This window comes from Pecten maximus, chromosome 13, assembly GCF_902652985.1.
Source record: "Pecten maximus chromosome 13, xPecMax1.1, whole genome shotgun sequence".
NCBI classification, from domain to species: domain Eukaryota; kingdom Metazoa; phylum Mollusca; class Bivalvia; order Pectinida; family Pectinidae; genus Pecten; species Pecten maximus.
In genome coordinates, this window is record NC_047027.1 from 5,832,546 (window position 1) to 5,855,915 (window position 23,370).

The 23,370-nt window shown below is 35.0% G+C and overlaps 1 protein-coding gene across 1 annotated transcript; it reads right to left on the bottom strand.

Moving 5' to 3' along the window:
* Positions 1–2,112: 2,112 nt before the first annotated feature.
* On the bottom strand, positions 2,113–21,580 carry LOC117340284 (coiled-coil domain-containing protein 153-like). The gene is made up of 6 exons (XM_033902051.1): positions 21,446–21,580; positions 20,737–20,808; positions 20,369–20,488; positions 20,052–20,144; positions 15,269–15,399; positions 2,113–3,460 (listed from the first exon to the last, which is right to left on the bottom strand). The coding sequence occupies exons 1-6, from the start codon at positions 21,498–21,500 to the stop codon at positions 3,332–3,334; spliced, it is 600 nt and encodes a 199-aa protein (XP_033757942.1). The 5' UTR covers positions 21,501–21,580; the 3' UTR covers positions 2,113–3,331.
* Between the last annotated feature and the right edge of the window lie 1,790 nt (positions 21,581–23,370).

The window sequence follows — 23,370 nt, forward strand, 5'->3', positions numbered from 1 at the left end:
GTGAATATTTATCATATGACAGCTAAGTATATATGTTACAATTCCACTGATACTCCAGAACACACAGACCGAGATCAAAAAGAGGTTATCCAAAGTACGACGTAGTCATGTATGACAATGTTACGGAAACAGAACTTTATCTCCCACTGGGATCAACATTTAATAAATAAATTTGGCACCGGCTTGTTTACATGTAGACTGAAATGCCTGCATAATTTAGGAAGAAAAGTTTCGAATGAGTTCTATAAACTGATTCAGAATATTTTACAGTATTCCGATAATTAGATCAAAATATTGGTAAAAAGTATCCTTTTAAAACTGACTTCGTAAATTCCTGGGGCGCCAAACCGCTGTCGATATAACAACGCATCCTTTCTGTCGATGTAAATTATAGATTGTTTATGACAACTGTTACACATATACCTCAGATCAATAACTTTGAGTTATTATTATGATTATTCGTCATTTCAATGTTGTACAGAGCAATCGGTAAACTTTAGAGCGATCCCAGCTACAGAAGTTGCCGAACGGTCTACAGACATTTGAATTTGGCAGCAGTATTCCGACGAAGATTTACCTAGTTTTGTGATTACCGCTTATTAATTTATATAGCCCGACTCATTCACATGACGTTATGATTGTTTTAGTTGTAAATGACCTCTAGAGGGCCATACCTCATTTGAGGGTCATCTATGTATGAGAATAGTGCAGACTTCTTAACACGAATACATATCTACAAATTTACACATGACTATATGACTGTAATATGCCAAAATATTTGTTAAGACATTAGTTTCTTAAAATCACCAATGATACGTTGTGGATGTTATCAGTTTCTTCTAGAGAGTTACTTTGTGGTAAGATGTAGCATGAAATAAGTCTAAGTCACACAATGACTAAACCTGAAAAATAGCCAAGATGGTATGCTCACAAGTGTTTGAAAGGATTTAACTTTATACGTATAAACACTCATCTTGTTTTGACCTTGAAATGGAAATTACGACAGTAAATGATATTACGCAAATATAGCATAAAAGGAGACATTTCAATGCACAGTAAGCTGGAATTATCCAGCAAATAACTTAATGCGTCAGTTAAGACCTGTGTTGTGTGTAGAACAGATATGACGTCCAAAGAACTCCTTATAGAACTGAATTTGAAGTGTTTGATACATTCACAAATCATAAGCAATATGCAGGTCAACAATAGAAAAGTCAGCGGGAAACTAGCACTGGTAAACATCACAAAATAGCTGACATATCCTCGGATGAGTACTATATATACACGTCGTAGAACTAACCCAGGTAGAACAGGTGCGTTGTGGTATTGGTGTTTGGTGTTGCCACCTTGGGGTGGGTCACTGGAGAAGACGTGTTACTGTTCATCTTAATTCTTCTCTGGTGGCACCCACAAATACATTTCCAGGCAATACTAAACAAGAGGCCGAAAAGGGCCTGTATCGCTCACCTGGATTGATTTTACCAAACGTAAATATAATCAGCATGTTAAATTCGGTAATAGCTTTATTTGTTGGTGCCAAACAATGCTATTTAGGGGTAGGGGGTGGGATCTCAATAACTTCAAAGATATAACCCAGAAACAAAGTTCAGACTTTCCAGGGGTGTGAAATGACCCCGGGGATTGTTTTAAGTCCCTTGGGGTGGAGAAATACCCCTGGGCCTATTTTCCATCAGGATTGTGTTTATCTCTTGGTGTCCAGCAATACTTCGTACCTTTATAGGGTAGAGATCTAAACGATCAAAAATACCACTACATCTAGCGATTCAAATGACTTACCTCTATTTCTCCATTGAGCTTTTCGCCCTCCTGTCCCATGGGGGTCAGACTCACCATTTATTTATCAAGGTCACCATTTGTGCAAAATATCTTCCCATTCTCCTAAGGACCTTTCTGACCAAATCTGGTTAAAATCTATTCAGTACGTTATGACTAGTATCGATTTACTCCATCGAACTAATATACAGGTCCTGATCGACAATATAAACATGTGTTAACAAGTACCTATCATATACACGCCCTGATTGACAATATAAACACGTGTCAAAGAGTAAAATATACACACCCCACATTGACTATACAAACACAAATTTAAAAAGTATTTCATTGCTTTATTTCTTTATACAGAATAAATAAGACCTGCGGTCGATATATAAATGTTTAAGTTTTGTATAATATAAAAGTCTCTTTAATTAATAATAGAAAAAAACATCAGCATAACATCTCTCATAGTTGAGACATATTGACTTTGGTCAGTAGTCAATGAGGATTTTTCAGCGTAGAAATATTTACCTAATTTGGATAGTAAAATGCAAATTTAGGGAATTTGCCTCTTGTATGAAAACTTTTCAATAAGGAATTGGCCCCAGAAAGCCCTAAGAAAAGGTTGTGGCTAGCCACAAGAGCGGGGAATCATCTAACTAAAACAGCCACTGTAGCTTTCATTGTAAAGATGACCACACAAATTCACATTCATCATGAAACTAAAATTACCAAAGATTTGCGTTTGAGTGTGATAACATGTAGCCACATATATATGGTCAGTAAAATACAATGTGGTCCTCTCAACACACTCTGACTAAATATGTAACATTTATCTTATCCCTATCACAGATATACAGCTATCATGTCCAAGAAACTGTATTTTGTTTAAGATTCTGATGAATTCTGATTGGTTAAAAGTTTATTGGGAATCCTATTGGTTCACACATCCAACGAGAAAAATAAATCCAGACATGTTTGTTTGTTCCAATTTTAAAAAAAATACTTTATGTATACCACCGATTTATGATTAATAGTATAAGTATTATTTATAAAGAAGTTTCTCTCTGGGAATGGTGATTGGATTAAAGTCTTCACACCAAATTCTGTTCCTCGATCTGATAGTAAACCACTTCGCATGCTAGTTTGTAAATGTCTTCTCCAGAAAATAATCCTTTTGTTGCCACTGAAATAATCCCTTTGTTGTCAATGATGGTTTATGTGTCAATAAGCTTCTAAAACATTGTGTTTCTCCTTCTAAATTCAAAAGTTAATATTAATAGTTTCTTATTGGCCTATCCATGTTTTTGCTGGATTCTGATAGGCTTATCCGTTTTAGCTGGGTTATGATTGGCTTATCCATGTTTTTGCTGGATTCTTATTGGCTTATCCATGTTTGTGCTGGATTCTGATAGGCTTATCCATTTTAGCTGGATTATGATTGGCTTATCAATGTTTTTGCTGGATTCTGATTGGCTTATCCATGTTTTTGCTGGATTCTGATAGGCTTATCCATTTTAGCTGGATTATGATTGGCTTATCCATTGATGGTCTAGATGTCCAGAGGGTGAAGTCCAAGTTCCAGGAGATTTTGTTTACTTCGGGCCTGTAGATTACTCCCAGACAGCTCCCACTTACTCTTGGCTCCGTCTATTTTGGCCACAAGGGAATTAAGCGACTCCTGTCAACAAATAATTTATATATTTATTTTTCCGTTGACCATTACGATATAGTTATTGCCATACATAAATATGATTTATGATAACATCACATCTGAGGCTTCACACATGTAGAATTAATTATTACCATAATTAATACCCGCAGTGTATTCACAGCCATCCATATAATACAATACACACTCTTTTGACTTTTCAAAATATCATAAGGGAATCAGATACTCAAACTTTGAAATATCTTGATGATAATTAGTTTGTCAGTGACAATTGCAAATTTTTATCAAAAAAACCAAATCGAGATAAAGTTTCTGAAACAATCAATTGGGGGACTTGATTTCCAAGACATTCCAAAAAGGCATAAAACTTTCTTTGAAAGATGTACTGTAACACCACATTCTATAATTTACCCCATATAAAGATTTAGTTATTAAAAATAGGCTCTCAATTTAACAAAATTTCTAAAAGATTTAGTTATTAAAAATAGGCTCTCAATTTAACAAAATTTCTAAAAGATTTAGTTATTAAAAATAGGCTCTCAATTTAACAAAATTTCTAAAAGATTTAGTTATTAAAAATATGCTCTCAATTTAACAAAATTTATAAAAGATTTAGTTATTAAAAATATGCTCTCAATTTAACAAAATTTATAAAAGATTTAGTTATTAAAAATATGCTCTCAATTTAACAAAATTTCTAAACAGACATAATTTAGCATCAATGCTGCATTTTGAAGATTTGTACATAATTAATAATCATATTGACATTTCAAAGACTATGAAAGCATTATGATCAGAAGTTATCAGACAAAAAATCACCATACACAATACTATAATCATGCTGTCTGAATTTCAAAATATTGCCTGCCAAGTGTAAAGGAACTAATGACTGGCAGTGTAAAAGTATGGCAAGAGTGTGTGTGTGATAGTGTTAACATCTCATTAGAGTCTGTAAGTGGTAGTGTTAACAGCTCATTAGAGTCTGTAAGTGGTAGTGTTAACATCTCATTAGTGTCTGTAAGTGGTAGTGTTAACTCCTCATTAGAGTCTGTAAGTGGTAGTGTTAACTCCTCATTGGCGTCTGTAAGTGGTAGTGTTAACATCTAATTAGAGTCTGTAAGTGGTAGTGTTAACATGTCATTAGAGTCTGTAAGTGGTAGTGTTAACATGTCATTAGAGTCTGTAAGTGGTAATGTTAACATCTCATTAGAGTCTGTAAGTGGTAGTGTTAACATCTCATTAGAGCCTGTAAGTGGTAGTGTTAACATCTCATTAGAGTCTGTAAGTGGTAATGTTAACATCTCATTAGAGTCTGTAAGTGGTAGTGTTAACATGTCATTAGAGTCTGTAAGTGGTAGTGTTAACATCTCATTAGAGTCTGTAAGTGGTAATGTTAACATCTCACTAGAGTCTGTAAGTGGTGGTGTTAACATCTCATTAGAGTCTGTAAGTGGTAGTGTTAACTTCTCATTAGAGTCTGTAAGTGGTAGTGTTAACATCTCATTAGAGTCTGTAAGTGGTAGTGTTAACATCTCATTAGAGTCTGTAAGTGGTAATGTTAACATCTCATTAGAGTCTGTAAGTGGTAGTGTTAACATCTCATTAGAGTCTGTAAGTGGTAATGTTAACATCTCATTAGAGTCTGTAAGTGGTTGTGTTAACTTCTCATTAGAGTCTGTAAGTGGTAGTGTTAACATCTCATTAGAGTCTGTAAGTGGTTGTGTTAACTTCTCATTAGAGTCTGTAAGTGGTAGTGTTAACATCTCAGTAGAGTCTGTAAGTGGTAGTGTTAACTTCTCATTAGAGTCTGTAAGTGGTAGTGTTAACATCTCATTAGAGTCTGTAAGTGGTAGTGTTAACATGTCATTAGAGTCTGTAAGTGGTAATGTTAACATCTCATTAGAGTCTGTAAGTGGTAGTGTTAACATCTCATTAGAGTCTGTAAGTGGTAGTGTTAACTTCTCATTAGAGTCTGTAAGTGGTAGTGTTAACTCTCATTAGAGTCTGTAAGTGGTTGTGTTAACTTCTCATTAGAGTCTGTAAGTGGTAGTGTTAACATCTCATTAGAGTCTGTAAGTGGTAGTGTTAACTTCTCATTAGAGTCTGTAAGTGGTAGTGTTAACATCTCATTAGAGTCTGTAAGTGGTAGTGTTAACATCTCATTAGAGTCTGTAAGTGGTAGTGTTAACATCTCATTAGAGTCTGTAAGTGGTAGTGTTAACATCTCATTAGAGTCTGTAAGTGGTAGTGTTAACATCTCATTAGAGTCTGTAAGTGGTAGTGTTAACATCTCATTAGAGTCTGTAAGTGGTAGTGTTAACATCTCATTAGAGTCTGTAAGTGGTAGTGTTAACATCTCATTAGAGTCTGTAAGTGGTAGTGTTAACATCTCATTAGAGTCTGTAAGTGGTAGTGTTAACATCTCATTAGAGTCTGTAAGTGGTAGTGTTAACATCTCATTAGAGTCTGTAAGTGGTAGTGTTAACATCTCATTAGAGTCTGTAAGTGGTAGTGTTAACTTCTCATTAGAGTCTGTAAGTGGTAGTGTTAACATCTCATTAGAGTCTGTAAGTGGTAGTGTTAACATCTCATTAGAGTCTGTAAGTGGTAGTGTTAACATTCTCATTAGAGTCTGTAAGTGGTAGTGTTAACATCTCATTAGAGTCTGTAAGTGGTAGTGTTAACATCTCATTAGAGTCTGTAAGTGGTAGTGTTAACTTCTCATTAGAGTCTGTAAGTGGTAGTGTTAACATCTCATTAGTCTGTAAGTGGTAGTGTTAACATCTCATTAGAGTCTGTAAGTGGTAGTGTTAACTTCTCATTAGAGTCTGTAAGTGGTAGTGTTAACTTCTCATTAGAGTCTGTAAGTGGTAGTGTTAACATGTCATTAGAGTCTGTAAGTGGTAATGTTAACATCTCATTAGAGTCTGTAAGTGGTAGTGTTAACATCTCATTAGAGTCTGTAAGTGGTAATGTTAACATCTCATTAGAGTCTGTAAGTGGTAATGTTAACATGTCATTAGAGTCTGTAAGTGGTAGTGTTAACATGTCATTAGAGTCTGTAAGTGGTAGTGTTAACATGTCATTAGAGTCTGTAAGTGGTAGTGTTAACATCTCATTAGAGCCTGTAAGTGGTAGTGTTAACATCTCATTAGAGTCTGTAAGTGGTAATGTTAACATCTCATTAGAGTCTGTAAGTGGTAGTGTTAACATCTCATTAGAGTCTGTAAGTGGTAGTGTTAACATCTCATTAGAGTCTGTAAGTGGTAGTGTTAACATCTCATTAGAGTCTGTAAGTGGTAGTGTTAACATCTCATTAGAGTCTGTAAGTGGTAGTGTTAACATCTCATTAGAGTCTGTAAGTGGTAGTGTTAACATCTCATTAGAGTCTGTAAGTGGTAGTGTTAACTCCTCATTAGAGTCTGTAAGTGGTAGTGTTAACATCTCATTAGAGTCTGTAAGTGGTAGTGTTAACATCTCATTAGAGTCTGTAAGTGGTAGTGTTAACATCTCATTAGAGTCTGTAAGTGGTAGTGTTAACATCTCATTAGAGTCTGTAAGTGGTAGTGTTAACTTCTCATTAGAGTCTGTAAGTGGTAGTGTTAACATCTCATTAGAGTCTGTAAGTGGTAGTGTTAACATCTCATTAGAGTCTGTAAGTGGTAGTGTTAACATCTCATTAGAGTCTGTAAGTGGTAGTGTTAACATCTCATTAGAGTCTGTAAGTGGTAGTGTTAACATCTCATTAGAGTCTGTAAGTGGTAGTGTTAACATGTCATTAGAGTCTGTAAGTGGTAGTGTTAACATCTTATTAGAGTCTGTAAGTGGTAGTGTTAACTTCTCATTAGAGTCTGTAAGTGGTAATGTTAACTTCTCATTAGAGTCTGTAAGTGGTAGTGTTAACTTCTCATTAGAGTCTGTAAGTGGTAATGTTAACATCTCATTAGAGTCTGTAAGTGGTAGTGTTAACATCTCATTAGAGTCTGTAAGTGGTAATGTTAACATCTCATTAGAGTCTGTAAGTGGTAGTGTTAACATGTCATTAGAGTCTGTAAGTGGTAGTGTTAACTTCTCATTAGAGTCTGTAAGTGGTAGTGTTAACATCTCATTAGAGTCTGTAAGTGGTAGTGTTAACTTCTCATTAGAGTCTGTAAGTGGTAATGTTAACATCTCATTAGAGTCTGTAAGTGGTAGTGTTAACATCTCATTAGAGTCTGTAAGTGGTAGTGTTAACATGTCATTAGAGTCTGTAAGTGGTAGTGTTAACATCTCATTAGAGTCTGTAAGTGGTAGTGTTAACTTCTCATTAGAGTCTGTAAGTGGTAATGTTAACTTCTCATTAGAGTCTGTAAGTGGTAGTGTTAACATCTCATTAGAGTCTGTAAGTGGTAATGTTAACATCTCATTAGAGTCTGTAAGTGGTAATGTTAACATCTCATTAGAGTCTGTAAGTGGTAGTGTTAACATCTCATTAGAGTCTGTAAGTGGTAGTGTTAACATCTCATTAGAGTCTGTAAGTGGTAGTGTTAACTTCTCATTAGAGTCTGTAAGTGGTAGTGTTAACATCTCATTAGAGTCTGTAAGTGGTAATGTTAACATCTCATTAGAGTCTCTAAGTGGCAGTGTTAACATCTCATTAGAGTCTGTAAGTGGTAGTGTTAACTTCTTATTACAGTCTGTAAGTGGTAGTGTTAACATGTCATTAGAGTCTGTAAGTGGTAGTGTTAACATGTCATTAGAGTCTGTGTGTGATAGTGTTAACATCTCATTAAAGTCTGTAAGTGGTAGTGTTAACATCTCATTAGAGTCTGTAAGTGGTAGTGTTAACATCTCATTAGAGTCTGTAAGTGGTAGTGTTAACATCTCATTAGAGTCTGTAAGTGGTAGTGTTAACATCTCATTAGAGTCTGTAAGTGGTAGTGTTAACATCTCATTAGAGTCTGTAAGTGGTAGTGTTAACATCTCATTAGAGTCTGTAAGTGGTAGTGTTAACATCTCATTAGAGTCTGTAAGTGGTAGTGTTAACATCTCATTAGAGTCTGTAAGTGGTAGTGTTAACATCTCATTAGAGTCTGTAAGTGGTAGTGTTAACATCTCATTAGAGTCTGTAAGTGGTAGTGTTAACATCTCATTAGAGTCTGTAAGTGGTAGTGTTAACATCTCATTAGAGTCTGTAAGTGGTAGTGTTAACATCTCATTAGAGTCTGTAAGTGGTAGTGTTAACTTCTCATTAGAGTCTGTAAGTGGTAGTGTTAACATCTCATTAGAGTCTGTAAGTGGTAGTGTTAACATCTCATTAGAGTCTGTAAGTGGTAGTGTTAACATCTCATTAGAGTCTGTAAGTGGTAGTGTTAACATCTCATTAGAGTCTGTAAGTGGTAGTGTTAACATCTCATTAGAGTCTGTAAGTGGTAGTGTTAACATCTCATTAGAGTCTGTAAGTGGTAGTGTTAACATCTCATTAGAGTCTGTAAGTGGTAGTGTTAACACTACCACTTACAGACTGTAAGTGGTAGTGTTAACATCTCATTAGAGTCTGTAAGTGGTAGTGTTAACATCTCATTAGAGTCTGTAAGTGGTAGTGTTAACATCTCATTAGAGTCTGTAAGTGGTAGTGTTAACATCTCATTAGAGTCTGTAAGTGGTAGTGTTAACATCTCATTAGAGTCTGTAAGTGGTAGTGTTAACATCTCATTAGAGTCTGTAAGTGGTAGTGTTAACATTCTCATTAGAGTCTGTAAGTGGTAGTGTTAACATCTCATTAGAGTCTGTAAGTGGTAGTGTTAACATCTCATTAGAGTCTGTAAGTGGTAGTGTTAACATCTCATTACAGTCTGTAAGTGGTAATGTTAACATCTCATTAGTCTGTAAGTGGTAGTGTTAACTCCTCATTAGAGTCTGTAAGTGGTAGTGTTAACATCTCATTAGTCTGTAAGTGGTAGTGTTAACATGTCATTAGAGTCTGTAAGTGGTAGTGTTAACATCTCATTAGAGTCTGTAAGTGGTAGTGTTAACATCTCATTAGAGTCTTTGTGTGATAGTGTTAACATCTCATTACAGTCTGTAAGTGGTAGTGTTAACATCTCATTAGAGTCTGTAAGTGGTAGTGTTAACTTCTCATTAGAGTCTGTAAGTGGTAGTGTTAACATCTCATTAGAGTCTGTAAGTGGTAGTGTTAACTCCTCATTAGTCTGTAAGTGGTAGTGTTAACATCTCATTAGAGTCTGTAAGTGGTAGTGTTAACATCCCATTAGAGTCTGTAAGTGGTAGTGTTAACATCTCATTAGATTCTGTAAGTGGGAGTGTTAACATCTCATTAGTCTGTAAGTGGTAGTGTTAACATCTCATTAGAGTCTGTAAGTGGTAGTGTTAACTTCTCATTAGAGTCTGTAAGTGGTAGTGTTAACTTCTCATTAGTCTGTAAGTGGTAGTGTTAACATCTCATTAGAGTCTGTAAGTGGTAGTGTTAACTTCTCATTAGAGTCTGTAAGTGGTAGTGTTAACTTCTCATTAGAGTCCGTAAGTGGTAGTGTTAACATCTCATTAGTCTGTAAGTGGTAATGTTAACTTCTCATTAGAGTCTGTAAGTGGTAGTGTTAACTTCTCATTCGAGTCTGTAAGTAGTAGTGTTAACATCTCATTAGTCTGTAAGTGGTAGTGTTAACATCTCATTAGAGTCCGTAAGTGGTAGTGTTAACATCTCATTAGAGTCCGTAAGTGGTAGTGTTAACATCTCATTAGAGTCTGTAAGTGGTAGTGTTAACTCCTCATTAGTCTGTAAGTGGTAGTGTTAACATCTCATTAGAGTCTGTAAGTGGTAGTGTTAACATCCCATTAGAGTCTGTAAGTGGTAGTGTTAACATGTCATTAGAGTCTGTAAGTGGTAATGTTAACATGTCATTAGAGTCTGTAAGTGGTAGTGTTAACTTCTCATTCGAGTCTGTAAGTAGTAGTGTTAACATCTCATTAGTCTGTAAGTGGTAGTGTTAACATCTCATTAGAGTCTGTAAGTGGTAGTGTTAACATCTCATTAGAGTCCGTAAGCGGTAGTGTTAACATCTCATTAGTCTGTAAGTGGTAGTGTTAACTTCTCATTAGAGTCTGTAAGTGGTAGTGTTAACATCTCATTAGAGTCCGTAAGTGGTAGTGTTAACATCTCATTAGTCTGTAAGTGGTAGTGTTAACATCTCATTAGAGTCTGTAAGTGGTAGTGTTAACTTCCCATTAGAGTCTGTAAGTGGTAGTGTTAACATCTCATTAGAGTATGTAAGTGGTAGTGTTAACATGTCATTAGAGTCTGTGTGTGGTAATGTTAACATCTCATTCGAGTCTGTAAGTAGTAGTGTTAACATCTCATTAGAGCCTGTAAGTGGTAATGTTAACATCTCATTAGAGTCTGTGTGTGATAGTGTTAACTTCTCATTAGAGTCTGTAAGTGGTAGTGTTAACATCTCATTAGAGTATGTAAGTGGTAGTGTTAACATTTCATTATAGTCTGTAAGTGGTTATGTTAACATCTCATTAGTCTGTAAGTGGTAGTGTTAACATCTCATTAGAGTCTGTAAGTGGTAGTGTTAACATGTCATTAGAGTCTGTAAGTGGTAGTGTTAACTTCTCATTAGAGTCTGTAAGTGGTAGTGTTAACATCTCATTAGAGTCTGTAAGTGGTAGTGTTAACATGTCATTAGAGTCTGTAAGTGATAGTGTTAACATCTCATTAGAGTCTGTAAGTGGTAGTGTTAACATCTCATTAGAGCCTGTAAGTGGTAGTGTTAACATGTCATTAGAGTCTGTAAGTGGTAGTGTTAACATCTCATTAGAGTCTGTAAGTGGTAGTGTTAACTTCTCATTAAAGTCTGTGTATGATAGTGTTAACATCTCATTAGAGTCTGTAAGTGGTAGTGTTAACATCTCATTAAAGTCTGTAAGTGGTAATGTTAACATCTCATTAGAGTCTGTAAGTGGTAGTGTTAACATCTCATTAAAGTCTGTGTGTGATAGTGTTAACTTCTCATTAGAGTCTGTAAGTGGTAGTGTTAACATGTCATTAGAGTCTGTAAGTGGTAGTGTTAACATGTCATTAGAGTCTGTAAGTGGTAATGTTAACATCTCATTAGAGTCTGTAAGTGGTAGTGTTAACTTCTCATTAGAGTCTGTAAGTGGTAGTGTTAACATCTAATTAGAGTCTGTAAGTGGTAGTGTTAACATCTAATTAGAGTCTGTAAGTGGTAGTGTTAACATGTCATTAGAGTCTGTAAGTGGTAGTGTTAACATCTCATTAGAGTCTGTAAGTGGTAGTGTTAACTTCTCATTAGAGCCTGTAATTAGGTAGTGTTAACATCTCATTAGAGTCTGTAAGTGGTAGTGTTAACATCTCATTAGAGTCTGTAAGTGGTAGTGTTAACATCTCATTAAAGTCTGTGTGTGATAGTGTTAACATCTCATTAGAGTCTGTAAGTGGTAGTGTTAACTTCTCATTAGAGTCTGTAAGTGGTAGTGTTAACATCTCATTACAGCCTGTAAGTGGTAGTGTTAACATCTCATTAGAGTCTGTAAGTGGTAGTGTTAACTTCTCATTAGAGTCTGTAAGTGGTAGTGTTAACTTCTCATTAGAGTCTGTAAGTGGTAGTGTTAACATGTCATTAGAGTCTGTAAGTGGTAGTGTTAAAATCTAATTAGAGTCTGTAAGTGGTAGTGTTAACATCTAATTAGAGTCTGTAAGTGGTAGTGTTAACATGTCATTAGAGTCTGTAAGTGGTAGTGTTAACATCTCATTAGAGTCTGTAAGTGGTAGTGTTAACTTCTCATTAGAGCCTGTAAGTGGTAGTGTTAACATCTCATTAGAGTCTGTAAGTGGTAGTGTTAGCATGTCATTAGAGTCTGTAAGTGGTAGTGTTAACATGTCATTAGAGTCTGTAAGTGGTAGTGTTAACATCTAATTAGAGTCTGTAAGTGGTAGTGTTAACATCTAATTAGAGTCTGTAAGTGGTAGTGTTAACATGTCATTAGTCTGTAAGTGGTAGTGTTAACATGTCATTAGAGTCTGTAAGTGGTAATGTTAACATCTCATTAGAGCCTGTAAGTGGTAGTGTTAATATCCCATTAGAGCCTGTAAGTGGTAGTGTTAACATCTCATTAGAGTCTGTAAGTGGTAGTGTTAACATCTCATTAAAGTCTGTGTGTGATAGTGTTAACTTCTCATTAGAGTCTGTAAGTGGTAGTGTTAACATCTCATTAGAGTCTGTAAGTGGTAATGTTAACATGTCATTAGAGTCTGTAAGTGGTAGTGTTAACATCTCATTAGAGTCTGTAAGTGGTAGTGTAAACATGTCATTAGAGTCTGTAAGTGGTAGTGTTAACATCTCATTAGAGTCTGTAAGTGGTAGTGTTAACATCTCATTAGAGTCTGTAAGTGGTAGTGTTAACATCTCATTAGAGTCTGTAAGTGGTAGTGTTAACTTCTCATTAGAGTCCGTAAGTGGTAGTGTTAACTTCTTATTAGAGTCTGTAAGTGGTAGTGTTAACATCTCATTAGAACCTGTAAGTGGTAGTGTTAACATCTCATTAGAGTCTGTAAGTGCTAGTGTTAACTTCTCATTAGAGTCTGTAAGTGGTAGTGTTAACATCCCATTAGAGTCTGTAAGTGGTAGTGTTAACATGTCATTAGAGTCTGTAAGTGGTAGTGTTAACATCTCATTAAAGTCTGTGTGTGATAGTGTTAACTTCTCATTAGAGTCTGTAAGTGGTAATGTTAACATCTCATTAGAGCCTGTAAGTGGTAGTGTTAACATCTCATTAGAGTCTGTAAGTGGTAGTGTTAACTTCTCATTAGAGTCTGTAAGTGGTAGTGTTAACTTCTCATTAGAGTCTGTAAGTGGTAGTGTTAACATGTCATTAGAGTCTGTAAGTGGTAGTGTTAAAATCTAATTAGAGTCTGTAAGTGGTAGTGTTAACATCTAATTAGAGTCTGTAAGTGGTAGTGTTAACATGTCATTAGAGTCTGTAAGTGGTAGTGTTAACATCTCATTAGAGTCTGTAAGTGGTAGTGTTAACTTCTCATTAGAGCCTGTAAGTGGTAGTGTTAACATCTCATTAGAGTCTGTAAGTGGTAGTGTTAGCATGTCATTAGAGTCTGTAAGTGGTAGTGTTAACATCTAATTAGAGTCTGTAAGTGGTAGTGTTAACATCTAATTAGAGTCTGTAAGTGGTAGTGTTAACATGTCATTAGTCTGTAAGTGGTAGTGTTAACATGTCATTAGAGTCTGTAAGTGGTAATGTTAACATCTCATTAGAGCCTGTAAGTGGTAGTGTTAATATCCCATTAGAGCCTGTAAGTGGTAGTGTTAACATCTCATTAGAGTCTGTAAGTGGTAGTGTTAACATCTCATTAAAGTCTGTGTGTGATAGTGTTAACTTCTCATTAGAGTCTGTAAGTGGTAGTGTTAACATCTCATTAGAGTCTGTAAGTGGTAATGTTAACATGTCATTAGAGTCTGTAAGTGGTAGTGTTAACATCTCATTAGAGTCTGTAAGTGGTAGTGTTAACATGTCATTAGAGTCTGTAAGTGGTAGTGTTAACATCTCATTAGAGTCTGTAAGTGGTAGTGTTAACATCTCATTAGAGTCTGTAAGTGGTAGTGTTAACATCTCATTAGAGTCTGTAAGTGGTAGTGTTAACTTCTCATTAGAGTCTGTAAGTGGTAGTGTTAACTTCTTATTAGAGTCTGTAAGTGGTAGTGTTAACATCTCATTAGAACCTGTAAGTGGTAGTGTTAACATCTCATTAGAGTCTGTAAGTGCTAGTGTTAACATCCCATTAGAGTCTGTAAGTGGTAGTGTTAACATGTCATTAGAGTCTGTAAGTGGTAGTGTTAACATCTCATTAAAGTCTGTGTGTGATAGTGTTAACTTCTCATTAGAGTCTGTAAGTGGTAATGTTAACATCTCATTAGAGCCTGTAAGTGGTAGTGTTAACATGTCATTAGAGTCTGTAAGTGGTAGTGTTAACATCTCATTAGAGTCTGTAAGTGGTAGTGTTAACATGTCATTAGAGTCTGTAAGTGGTAGTGTTAACATCTTATTAGAGTCTGTAAGTGGTAGTGTTAACATCTCATTAGAGTCTGTAAGTGGTAGTGTTAACTTCTCCTCAGAGTCTGTAAGTGGTAGTGTTAACATCTCATTAGAGTCCGTAAGTGGTAGTGTTAACATCTCATTAGAGTCTGTAAGTGGTAGTGTTAACATCTCATTAGAGTCTGTAAGTGGTAATGTTAACTTCTCATTAGAGTCTGTAAGTGGTAGTGTTAACTTCTCATTAGAGTCTGTAAGTGGTAGTGTTAACATCTCATTAGAGTCTGTAAGTGGTAGTGTTAACATCTCATTACAGCCTGTAAGTGGTAGTGTTAACTTCTCATTAGAGTCTGTAAGTGGTAGTGTTAACATCTCATTAGAGTCTGTAAGTGGTAGTGTTAACATCTCATTACAGCCTGTAAGTGGTAGTGTTAACATGTCATTAGAGTCTGTAAGTGGTAGTGTTAACATCTCATTAGAGTCTGTAAGTGGTAGTGTTAACATCTCATTAGCGTCTGTGTGTGATAGTGTTAACATCTCATTAGCGTCTGTGTGTGATAGTGTTAACTTCTCATTAGAGTCTGTAAGTGGTAATGTTAACATCTCATTAGAGTCTGTAAGTGGTAGTGTTAACTTCTTATTAAGTCTGTAAGTGGTAGTGTTAACTCCTCATTAGAGTCTGTAAGTGGTAGTGTTAACATCTCATTAGAGTCTGTAAGTGGTAGCGTTAACTTCTCTCAGATAACTCACATCAAGAATCCTGATATATTCTTTCTCCATAACTCGTATATTGAGGTTCAGTTTCTCTATTTCTTCATCTTTTTCCCTTGTGATTCGTTCCTTTTCATCCTCAGTTTCTCTCAGTTTTTTCTCTGTCTCCTCTGTAATGAAAAAAATCATGACATGTTTCTTTAGAATAGAAGTTGAATTCAAAGGGTTTTTTTCTCATTTGTTTATTTGGTTTGGTTTGGTTTTTTTTTTTTTTTTTTGTTCTTTTTCTGTTAAGTTCCTTTTTTCTTTCTCTTTTTATTTTTTTTTCATGCTTGTTTTTTCTAGTTTTTATGATAAACTAATATTTCATTAAAGTACATCAATAATCTACTCAAAATTTGCTTTCAACAAATTTTCCAAGAAGCATCATAATTCTTAGAAAAAAAAATTCCAATGTCTTCATCTGCCTCACCCAAAATCGAATCTTAACCCACAATTAACAATCATCATTATACCCAGTAATCAATGGTCACAGGAATTTATTTTTTTCGTTCTATTTTTAAATGTAATTTATCAGGAAACATATACACAAATGTACTATCAATTAATTCTTTGAAAAACAAGAGATCCCAGAGGGATCTTGGCGCCCACCATTGAATGATCTTGATAGGTTCCATGTCAGATTGATCTTTTCTCTACTTTTCCCTTCCTCTAAGTCTTACTAATCTGTGTAAATTCAGAAACAGCCCTCTAGTACTTTTCAAACAAGGGGAACCTATATATAAAATTTAAGATTTAGCGATAATGGCTGTCTGTCGGCCATGTTGTTTTCGGATTGGTCCCAATATGCAAAACTAGGCACTGAGGTGAACCTACATATGAAATTTGAAAAAGATCTCTTCAGTACTTTCACAGAAATAGCGATAACAAACTTCAATTGTCAAAATCCAAGATGGCTGCCTGTCGGCCATGTTGTTTTCTGATTAGTCTCAAAATGCAATATGCATAACTAGGCACCGAGGGGAACCTGCATCAGAAATTTCAGAAAGATCCCTTCATTACTTTCACAGAAATAGCAATAACAAACTTCAATTGTCAAAATCCAAGATGGCTGCCTGTCGGCCATGGTGTTTTCTGATTAGTCTCAAAATGCAATATGCATAACTAGGCATCGAGGGGAACCTGCATATGAAATTTCAGAAAGATCCCTTCAGTACTTTTTGAGAAATAGCGATAACAAACTTCAATTGTCAAAATCCAAGATGGCTGCCTGTTGGCCATGTTGTTTTCCAATTGGTCTCAAAATGCAATATGCATAACTAGGCACCAAGGGGAACCTACATATGAAATGTGAGAAAGATCCCTTCAGTACTTTCTGAGAAATAGCGATAACAAACTTCAATCGTCAAAATCCAAGATGGCTGCCTGTCGGCCATGTTGTTTTCTGATTGGTCTCAAAATGCAATATGCATAACAAGGCACCAAGGGGAACCTACAAATGAAATTTGAGAAAGATCCCTTCAGTACTTTCTGAGAAATAGCGATAACAAACTTCAATTGTCAAAATCCAAGATGGCTGCCTGTCGGCCATGTTGTTTTCCAATTGGTCTCAAAATGCAATATGCATAACTAGGCACCAAGGGGAACCTACATATGAAATGTGAGAAAGATCCCTTCAGTACTTTCTGAGAAATAGCGAAAACAAACTTCAATCGTCAAAATCCAAGATGGCTGCCTGTCGGCCATGTTGTTTTCCGATTGGTCTCAAAATGCAATATGCATAACTAAGCACCAAGTGGAACCTACATATGAAATTTGAAAAAGATCCCTTCAGTTCTTTCACAGAAATAGCGATAACAAACTTCAATTGTCAAAATTCAAGATGGCTGCCTGTCGGCCATGTTGTTTTCTGATTAGTCTCAAAATGCAATATGCATAACCAGGCACCGAGGGGAACCTGCATATGAAATTTCAGAAAGATCCCTTCATTACTTTCTGAGAAATAGCGATAACAAACTTTAATTGTCAAAATCCAAGATGGCTGCCTGTCGGCCATGTTGTTTTCTAATTGGTCTCAAAATGCAATATGCATAACTAGGCACCAAGAGGAACCTACGTATGAGATTTCAGAAAGATCCCTTCAGTACTTTCAAAGAAATAGCGATAACAAACTTCAATTGTCAAAATCCAAGATGGCTGCCTGTCGGCCATGTTGTTTTCTGATTGGTCTCAAAATGCAATATGCATAACTAGGCACCAAGGGGAACCTACATATGAAATTTGAGAAAGATCCCTTCAGTACTTTCTGAGAAATAGCGATAACAAACTTCAATTGTCAAAATCCAAGATGGCTGCCTGTCGGCCATGTTGTTTTCCGATTGGTCTCAAAATGCAATATGCATAACTAGGCACCAAGGGGAACCTACAAATGAAATTTGAGAAAGATCCCTTCAGTACTTTCTGAGGATTAGCGATAACAAAAATTGTTTACGGACGGACGGAGGGACGGACGGACGGACGGAGGGACGGACGGACCACGGACCACGGACGCAGGGCGATTTGAATAGCCCACCATCTGATGATGGTGGGCTAAAAAATGTCAAGATATGCTTTGAACGTATAACCAGGTAGTTACCACTTACTCAAAAACTTAAACAGGTTTACAAGTGAATGTATGTTATCTTGCTCATAGGAATTATATATTAGAACAAGAAAATGTTAGGTACACTAAAATTAAACCCACTGTATGTGTGGTTGTGTTACCTTCCTGCTATGGAATAAATATGTAGCAGAGTTACCTCCCTTTAAGCAGACTTTTTGGTGATATGTTCTATTCAACCTTCAGAATGAGGATATTAAAATGAGATTAGGGTTTATAATGATAAGATGTTCTGTGAATTCCTTTATCATGTAGGTATGTACCAGTTGTACCAGTAATATCTGCTGTGTCTGATCACGGTTTTACCAGCAGAATCGAACCAGTTTCTGTGGTTCATTCTCCGAGATGCACCACTTGGATCTAGTTCAATGTATGTAGAACTGTGATGCTTCGTTCGTCTTGCAAATGTACTTTTTCTTAAAATGAGATGAAGAATCTTCATTTGCTGATATATTTGTGTAAATTATGTGACCGAACTATTGAGGCATTGATTTTAGATCATGTTGTTAAAAAGAAAAGTAAAAGATATTTCAATTTGAAGCGTATATTTTCTAGAGATAACAGCCATGTTTTGAATTCACTTGAAATTTTATTGTTTTCCATTACTTATGGTAGCATATCTGTTCAGTACAACTGATACCACAGGAACTTGGTACAAACACCCAACCTATGGTTCAGATATATATGTATTATGAGTGTCGGGAATTTATATAAAGGTTAAATAATTTTATTGCTCAAAAACAAAAAGAAGAAAACACAATGAGCTGCCCTCACGCAAGAGGGGATCAGTTCAACAAAGCAAACACTCATATCCTAGAGATTAAGATGCATAAAACAGTCTATGTATGTATCAATGTATGGTTTAGAATGGCCATAAGTTTACCTCTCAGCTTCAGTATAGATTCCAGACAATGTACAGGGAATTGGTCCCTGTGACTGGTACAAACTTTATTAAGTAACACACGTTTCATCTCTAGCAGATCTGTTATTTCTAGTGGTGGGCAGATGATCAAAAATAATATTTGTCAAAAAATATAATTAAAAAGATCATTGATGACTTTGAAAAGGCAATTAATCAGAATGTTCTGAAGTGATGGTATTTCTTTAATGTTACAAAACCAAGAATTTGTTGATCTCATATTTTACCGATATATCCATTGGTCGTTTACAAGTGATTAAGGATATGTAAATATATTAAGATCCATGAAATGCTTTGTTTGTGTTCAGTATTAAAAAAAAAAATTAATGACAACAAAGGCTAAGCCATGTAAGAAATGTACTGGAGATGTATATAAATATTCCAAAAAGGGACAATTCTGTGCAAAATTTAGAAAACCAATTATAATCCATAATCAATTAATTTCAAGTTTCCGATTATCGATTCTGAAAGTGAAACCAATTCCCATCATTAATAGTTAATAAGTTATTTCTATACTGTCACTGAAGTGTAGAATGAAGAAGTAAGAAAAGAAAATATTTTTACAAGACAGATTAATACAATTTTCCTAATCCCTAAAGTATATAACATATATAATGAAAAGTGTATTTTACAAAATAATCAATTGATTTTAAGGATATGTATTGTCACCTATTAATATGATACAAAATATTACTTGGCACATTCAATATCTTTGTCTTGAAAAATGTATTATTTGAATGTTAAATCTGATCAATTCCTTAGATTTTTAAACATGTATAGGTACTTAACACCTATGATAGGGCATCAACACAGTTAACAACCCTTAAAGTCTTAAATTATAGGTGGTCGAGTGGTGCATCGGTAACACACTCGCTTTCACTTAGACAGCCAGGGTTGGGCTACCCAGTCAAACATGAACAGATATATGGTTACCTGCCTGACCACATGGGCTTTCTCTGGGTAATCCAGTTTTCTCCCACTTATAGTAAGTCTGCTTTAATACCGGCCAACAAGAGTAATTAATATAAGCTGATACAACTTGTTTTGCAAATGTCATAAAATTGAAATAAACTTGATATAATATATTTATTTTCTTATATTCTATTTTTAAAGTTATCTTGGCAATTTAGATACATCAGATATAGAATTGTACAATATCAATGAACTAGCATGAATGGATAAATCTCTGTTAATTAGCCTTATTTTTCCATCAGAATTATTAAATTTGACATAATTGTACTTACTAAGTTTGGCCTCTGTTTGCATGAGCTTCATATCCAGTGTGTGTACCTTCAGTTGCAATGTGGTCTGCATGCTTTTATAGGCAAGTGCCATTTCTGTGGTCACAAAAATACATTCCTTTGTATAAATAATATCACTGGTATTCAATCATAAATCAAATAATTTTTGCTTAGGATAGTTCAAATTTTCACTGTTTTAATAAAAATTTGAATGAAGACAGCATTCAATTTTTCACAGAAATTATAATAAGCACTATTGTTTTCTTTCCCATCTTTATTTTCATTTTATTCCCCAAGTCAGTTATGTTCAATTAACTGACCTGAATTGATGGCCTTTTGGTCAGCTTTCTGCTCCTCCATATCCTTCTGTGCCTCGGCCATCCGTGACTTCATCATGTTCCCGACAGATTGAGATTTCCTTGCAATCTCCTTACGAATGGCTGAAAAGATCATACAATGTCAATATTTCAAATGCTGTTTTTAACAAACTATGTATTCTTTAAATACATCCTATTCTGTTTCAAAATAAATATGCCAATGGTTTAAATATATCAACTACAAAAAAAGACAAAAAAAAAAAAAAAAAAACCCAACAACATTAAATCACATGTAAAATTCATAGGAAAACAGATGAACCTACATGTACATTTCCTGAATTGTGACTATCTGTATAATTGGTGATATTTACCAAGGTGATCTTTTAGTGCCTCTATTTCAGTCATAGTCTTTTTGTATTTGTCCTCGAGTTCTAAGGAAGCATCTGTAATGAGAAAATAAACAGCATATGCCTGTGTAAGAAAACTACATGTACAGCACACTGTATAGCTGCTGAAGGTTACTGACCCCTGAGGCGATGACGTTAGATGTTCATGTAACTTAGTGAGAATGAGCATCTATATTTATATTGCTATTGATACCCATATACACATATGTATGGTTTACCAAAGGCCCGGGGCATTTCTAGTCTTATATAAAAAAAGTTAGCCAGAAATACCTACATATTAAGAATATGAATATAGGTATTTTTGGCTATTTTTTTTTTTTTTAATTTTATTTTATTTACAGTAGACATGCCCCTGTGGTACACTTGTACAGTATAGCCCCTTATGGTAAATTGTGCTACTGATTTACTGTCATTTAGCTGTACAATTTCAACACTAAATCAATTAAAAGATGACGTTCAGATTACGCTCTATGTAATTTATCGATCAATGGAAGTGTGTGATATACGCGAGTATGAAAAGTAACCAAATTAACGTAACATGTATATTCATAATATTGTAATCAGCAAATAATGATGACGGTGAACAAACTCGTTTGATGCATCTATATTCGAATGCAACGAGGCAATAGATCAAAATTTATCCTTAGTTCAGTTATTGAGATGACCAATTTACCATCCTTCTTCTTTTTCTTCCCTTTCCCCTTCCCCTTTTTCTTCTTCGGAGGCATGTTTGTTGGTGAACACACACACACACAGGTATGTCTGTCGTTTGTTGTCAATCAAGCCTGCTAGTCCCGCACCGAGGAATTGCTTGTATTTGATTGGATGAAATAAAAAGTAGGGGACATAACTCCTATGAAAACATTGTTTGGATGCGCCACACAATAGGTAATATCAAACAATGTTTAGCAAACAACGAAGACTTAAGAATAATGTAAACTGGATATTTTATCTATATTTGAATAAATATCTTATCATAATTTCATAAAGTAAATTAAAGTGTATCTTAAGAATGATCTTATGTTATTTTGTTTTATTTGCACCGATTTAAAATAACTTTTTTTCTTACAAACTGGAACCACAAAAAGACAACAAAACATATCAATAATAGCAAACTTACCCGTACATTCGTGTCGTATTTATCATATTTACTTACCCAATTATTAGTACATGTACTTGATTCTAGCCGCGGTAAACACAATGTAGATTTGGACCGCATGCTGATAATTGAAACATTCACATCATATATGGTCAGTTTTTACATGCATCATTAAGACAATAAAAATGTTTGATTAATGAGTGTTGTCCTTTTTTGTCTGATTCTCTTTACTGGAATTGCGTTTTGATGTATTTGAATAAAAAAATAAACAATTTTGTTAGTTTATTATATCCGAGCCTATACCGTAAAAATGTTCTATAAACATATGTTGATGAATTATAAAACAATATTAACGTCGGTTGATGTTTGTAAAAAAAAAAAAAAAAAAAAGCTTCACAGAGAAAGCCGAATGGAGTGACATATGGTACGAGTCACGTGTTCAGTGTTCTGTTTACGAGAGGTATTTACGTATTATTGTAGGACCTATCGAATTGTAATGTTATTGTTGCGTACTGATTATGATATTTACAAAACGCTGTTGCGGACACTTTTATTTTTCGGGAAAGTTTTAGCTATATGATTTTTTTGATTTTTTTTTGTATTCAGCATGAAAACATTTTCCAACAGTGTTTTTTTTACAGTTATAGTCGTTTTAAAGATCGACAGGTCCCTGTTTAAATACAGATATCGCTGTTTAATTACAAATATCTGTATTTAAATATAGATATTTATATTTCCTGAACATTTAGAGATACCTTAGTATCTCTATTTGAAAACACAGATGTCTATAACTGAACCGCCCACCTCTCACATATAATAAAGATGATCTATTTTCTATTAAGTGAATGTATCTGAATTTGAATTGTAGATATCTCTATTTCAAAGATAATTTTGCTTTTTAACAAATTTAATTCAGATATCTTTTTGACATACAAAACCTGTTTTGGGTTTGTGTCAACCGATAAGGTGAAATGAAGAAGGAGTAATTGATTATGGGACAACCCGCAGATCCGTTTATGTAATGATACCGTGTTCCGTGATAGATCAATGCTAATACTGTGTTCCGTGATAGATCGATTCTCATTGTTCCGTCATAGTTAAATGCTCATTCCGTGTTCCGTGATAGTTCAATGCTCATTCCGTGTTCCGTGATAGTTCAATGCTCATTCCGTGTTCCGTGATAGATCGATTCACATTGTTCCGTCATAGTTAAATGTTCATTCCGTGTTCCGTGATAGTTAAATGCTCATTCCGTGTTCCGTGATAGTTCAATGTTCATTCCGTGTTCCTTGATAGTTCAATGTTCATTCCGTGTTCCGTGATAGATCGATTCTTATTGTTCCGTCATAGTTAAATGCTCATTCAGTGTTCCGTAATAGTTAAATGTTCATTCTGTGTTCCTTGATAGTTCAATGTTCATTCCGTGTTCCGTGATAGTTCAATGCTCATTCCGTGTTCCGTGATAGTTCAATGCTCATTCCGTGTTCCGTGATAGTTCA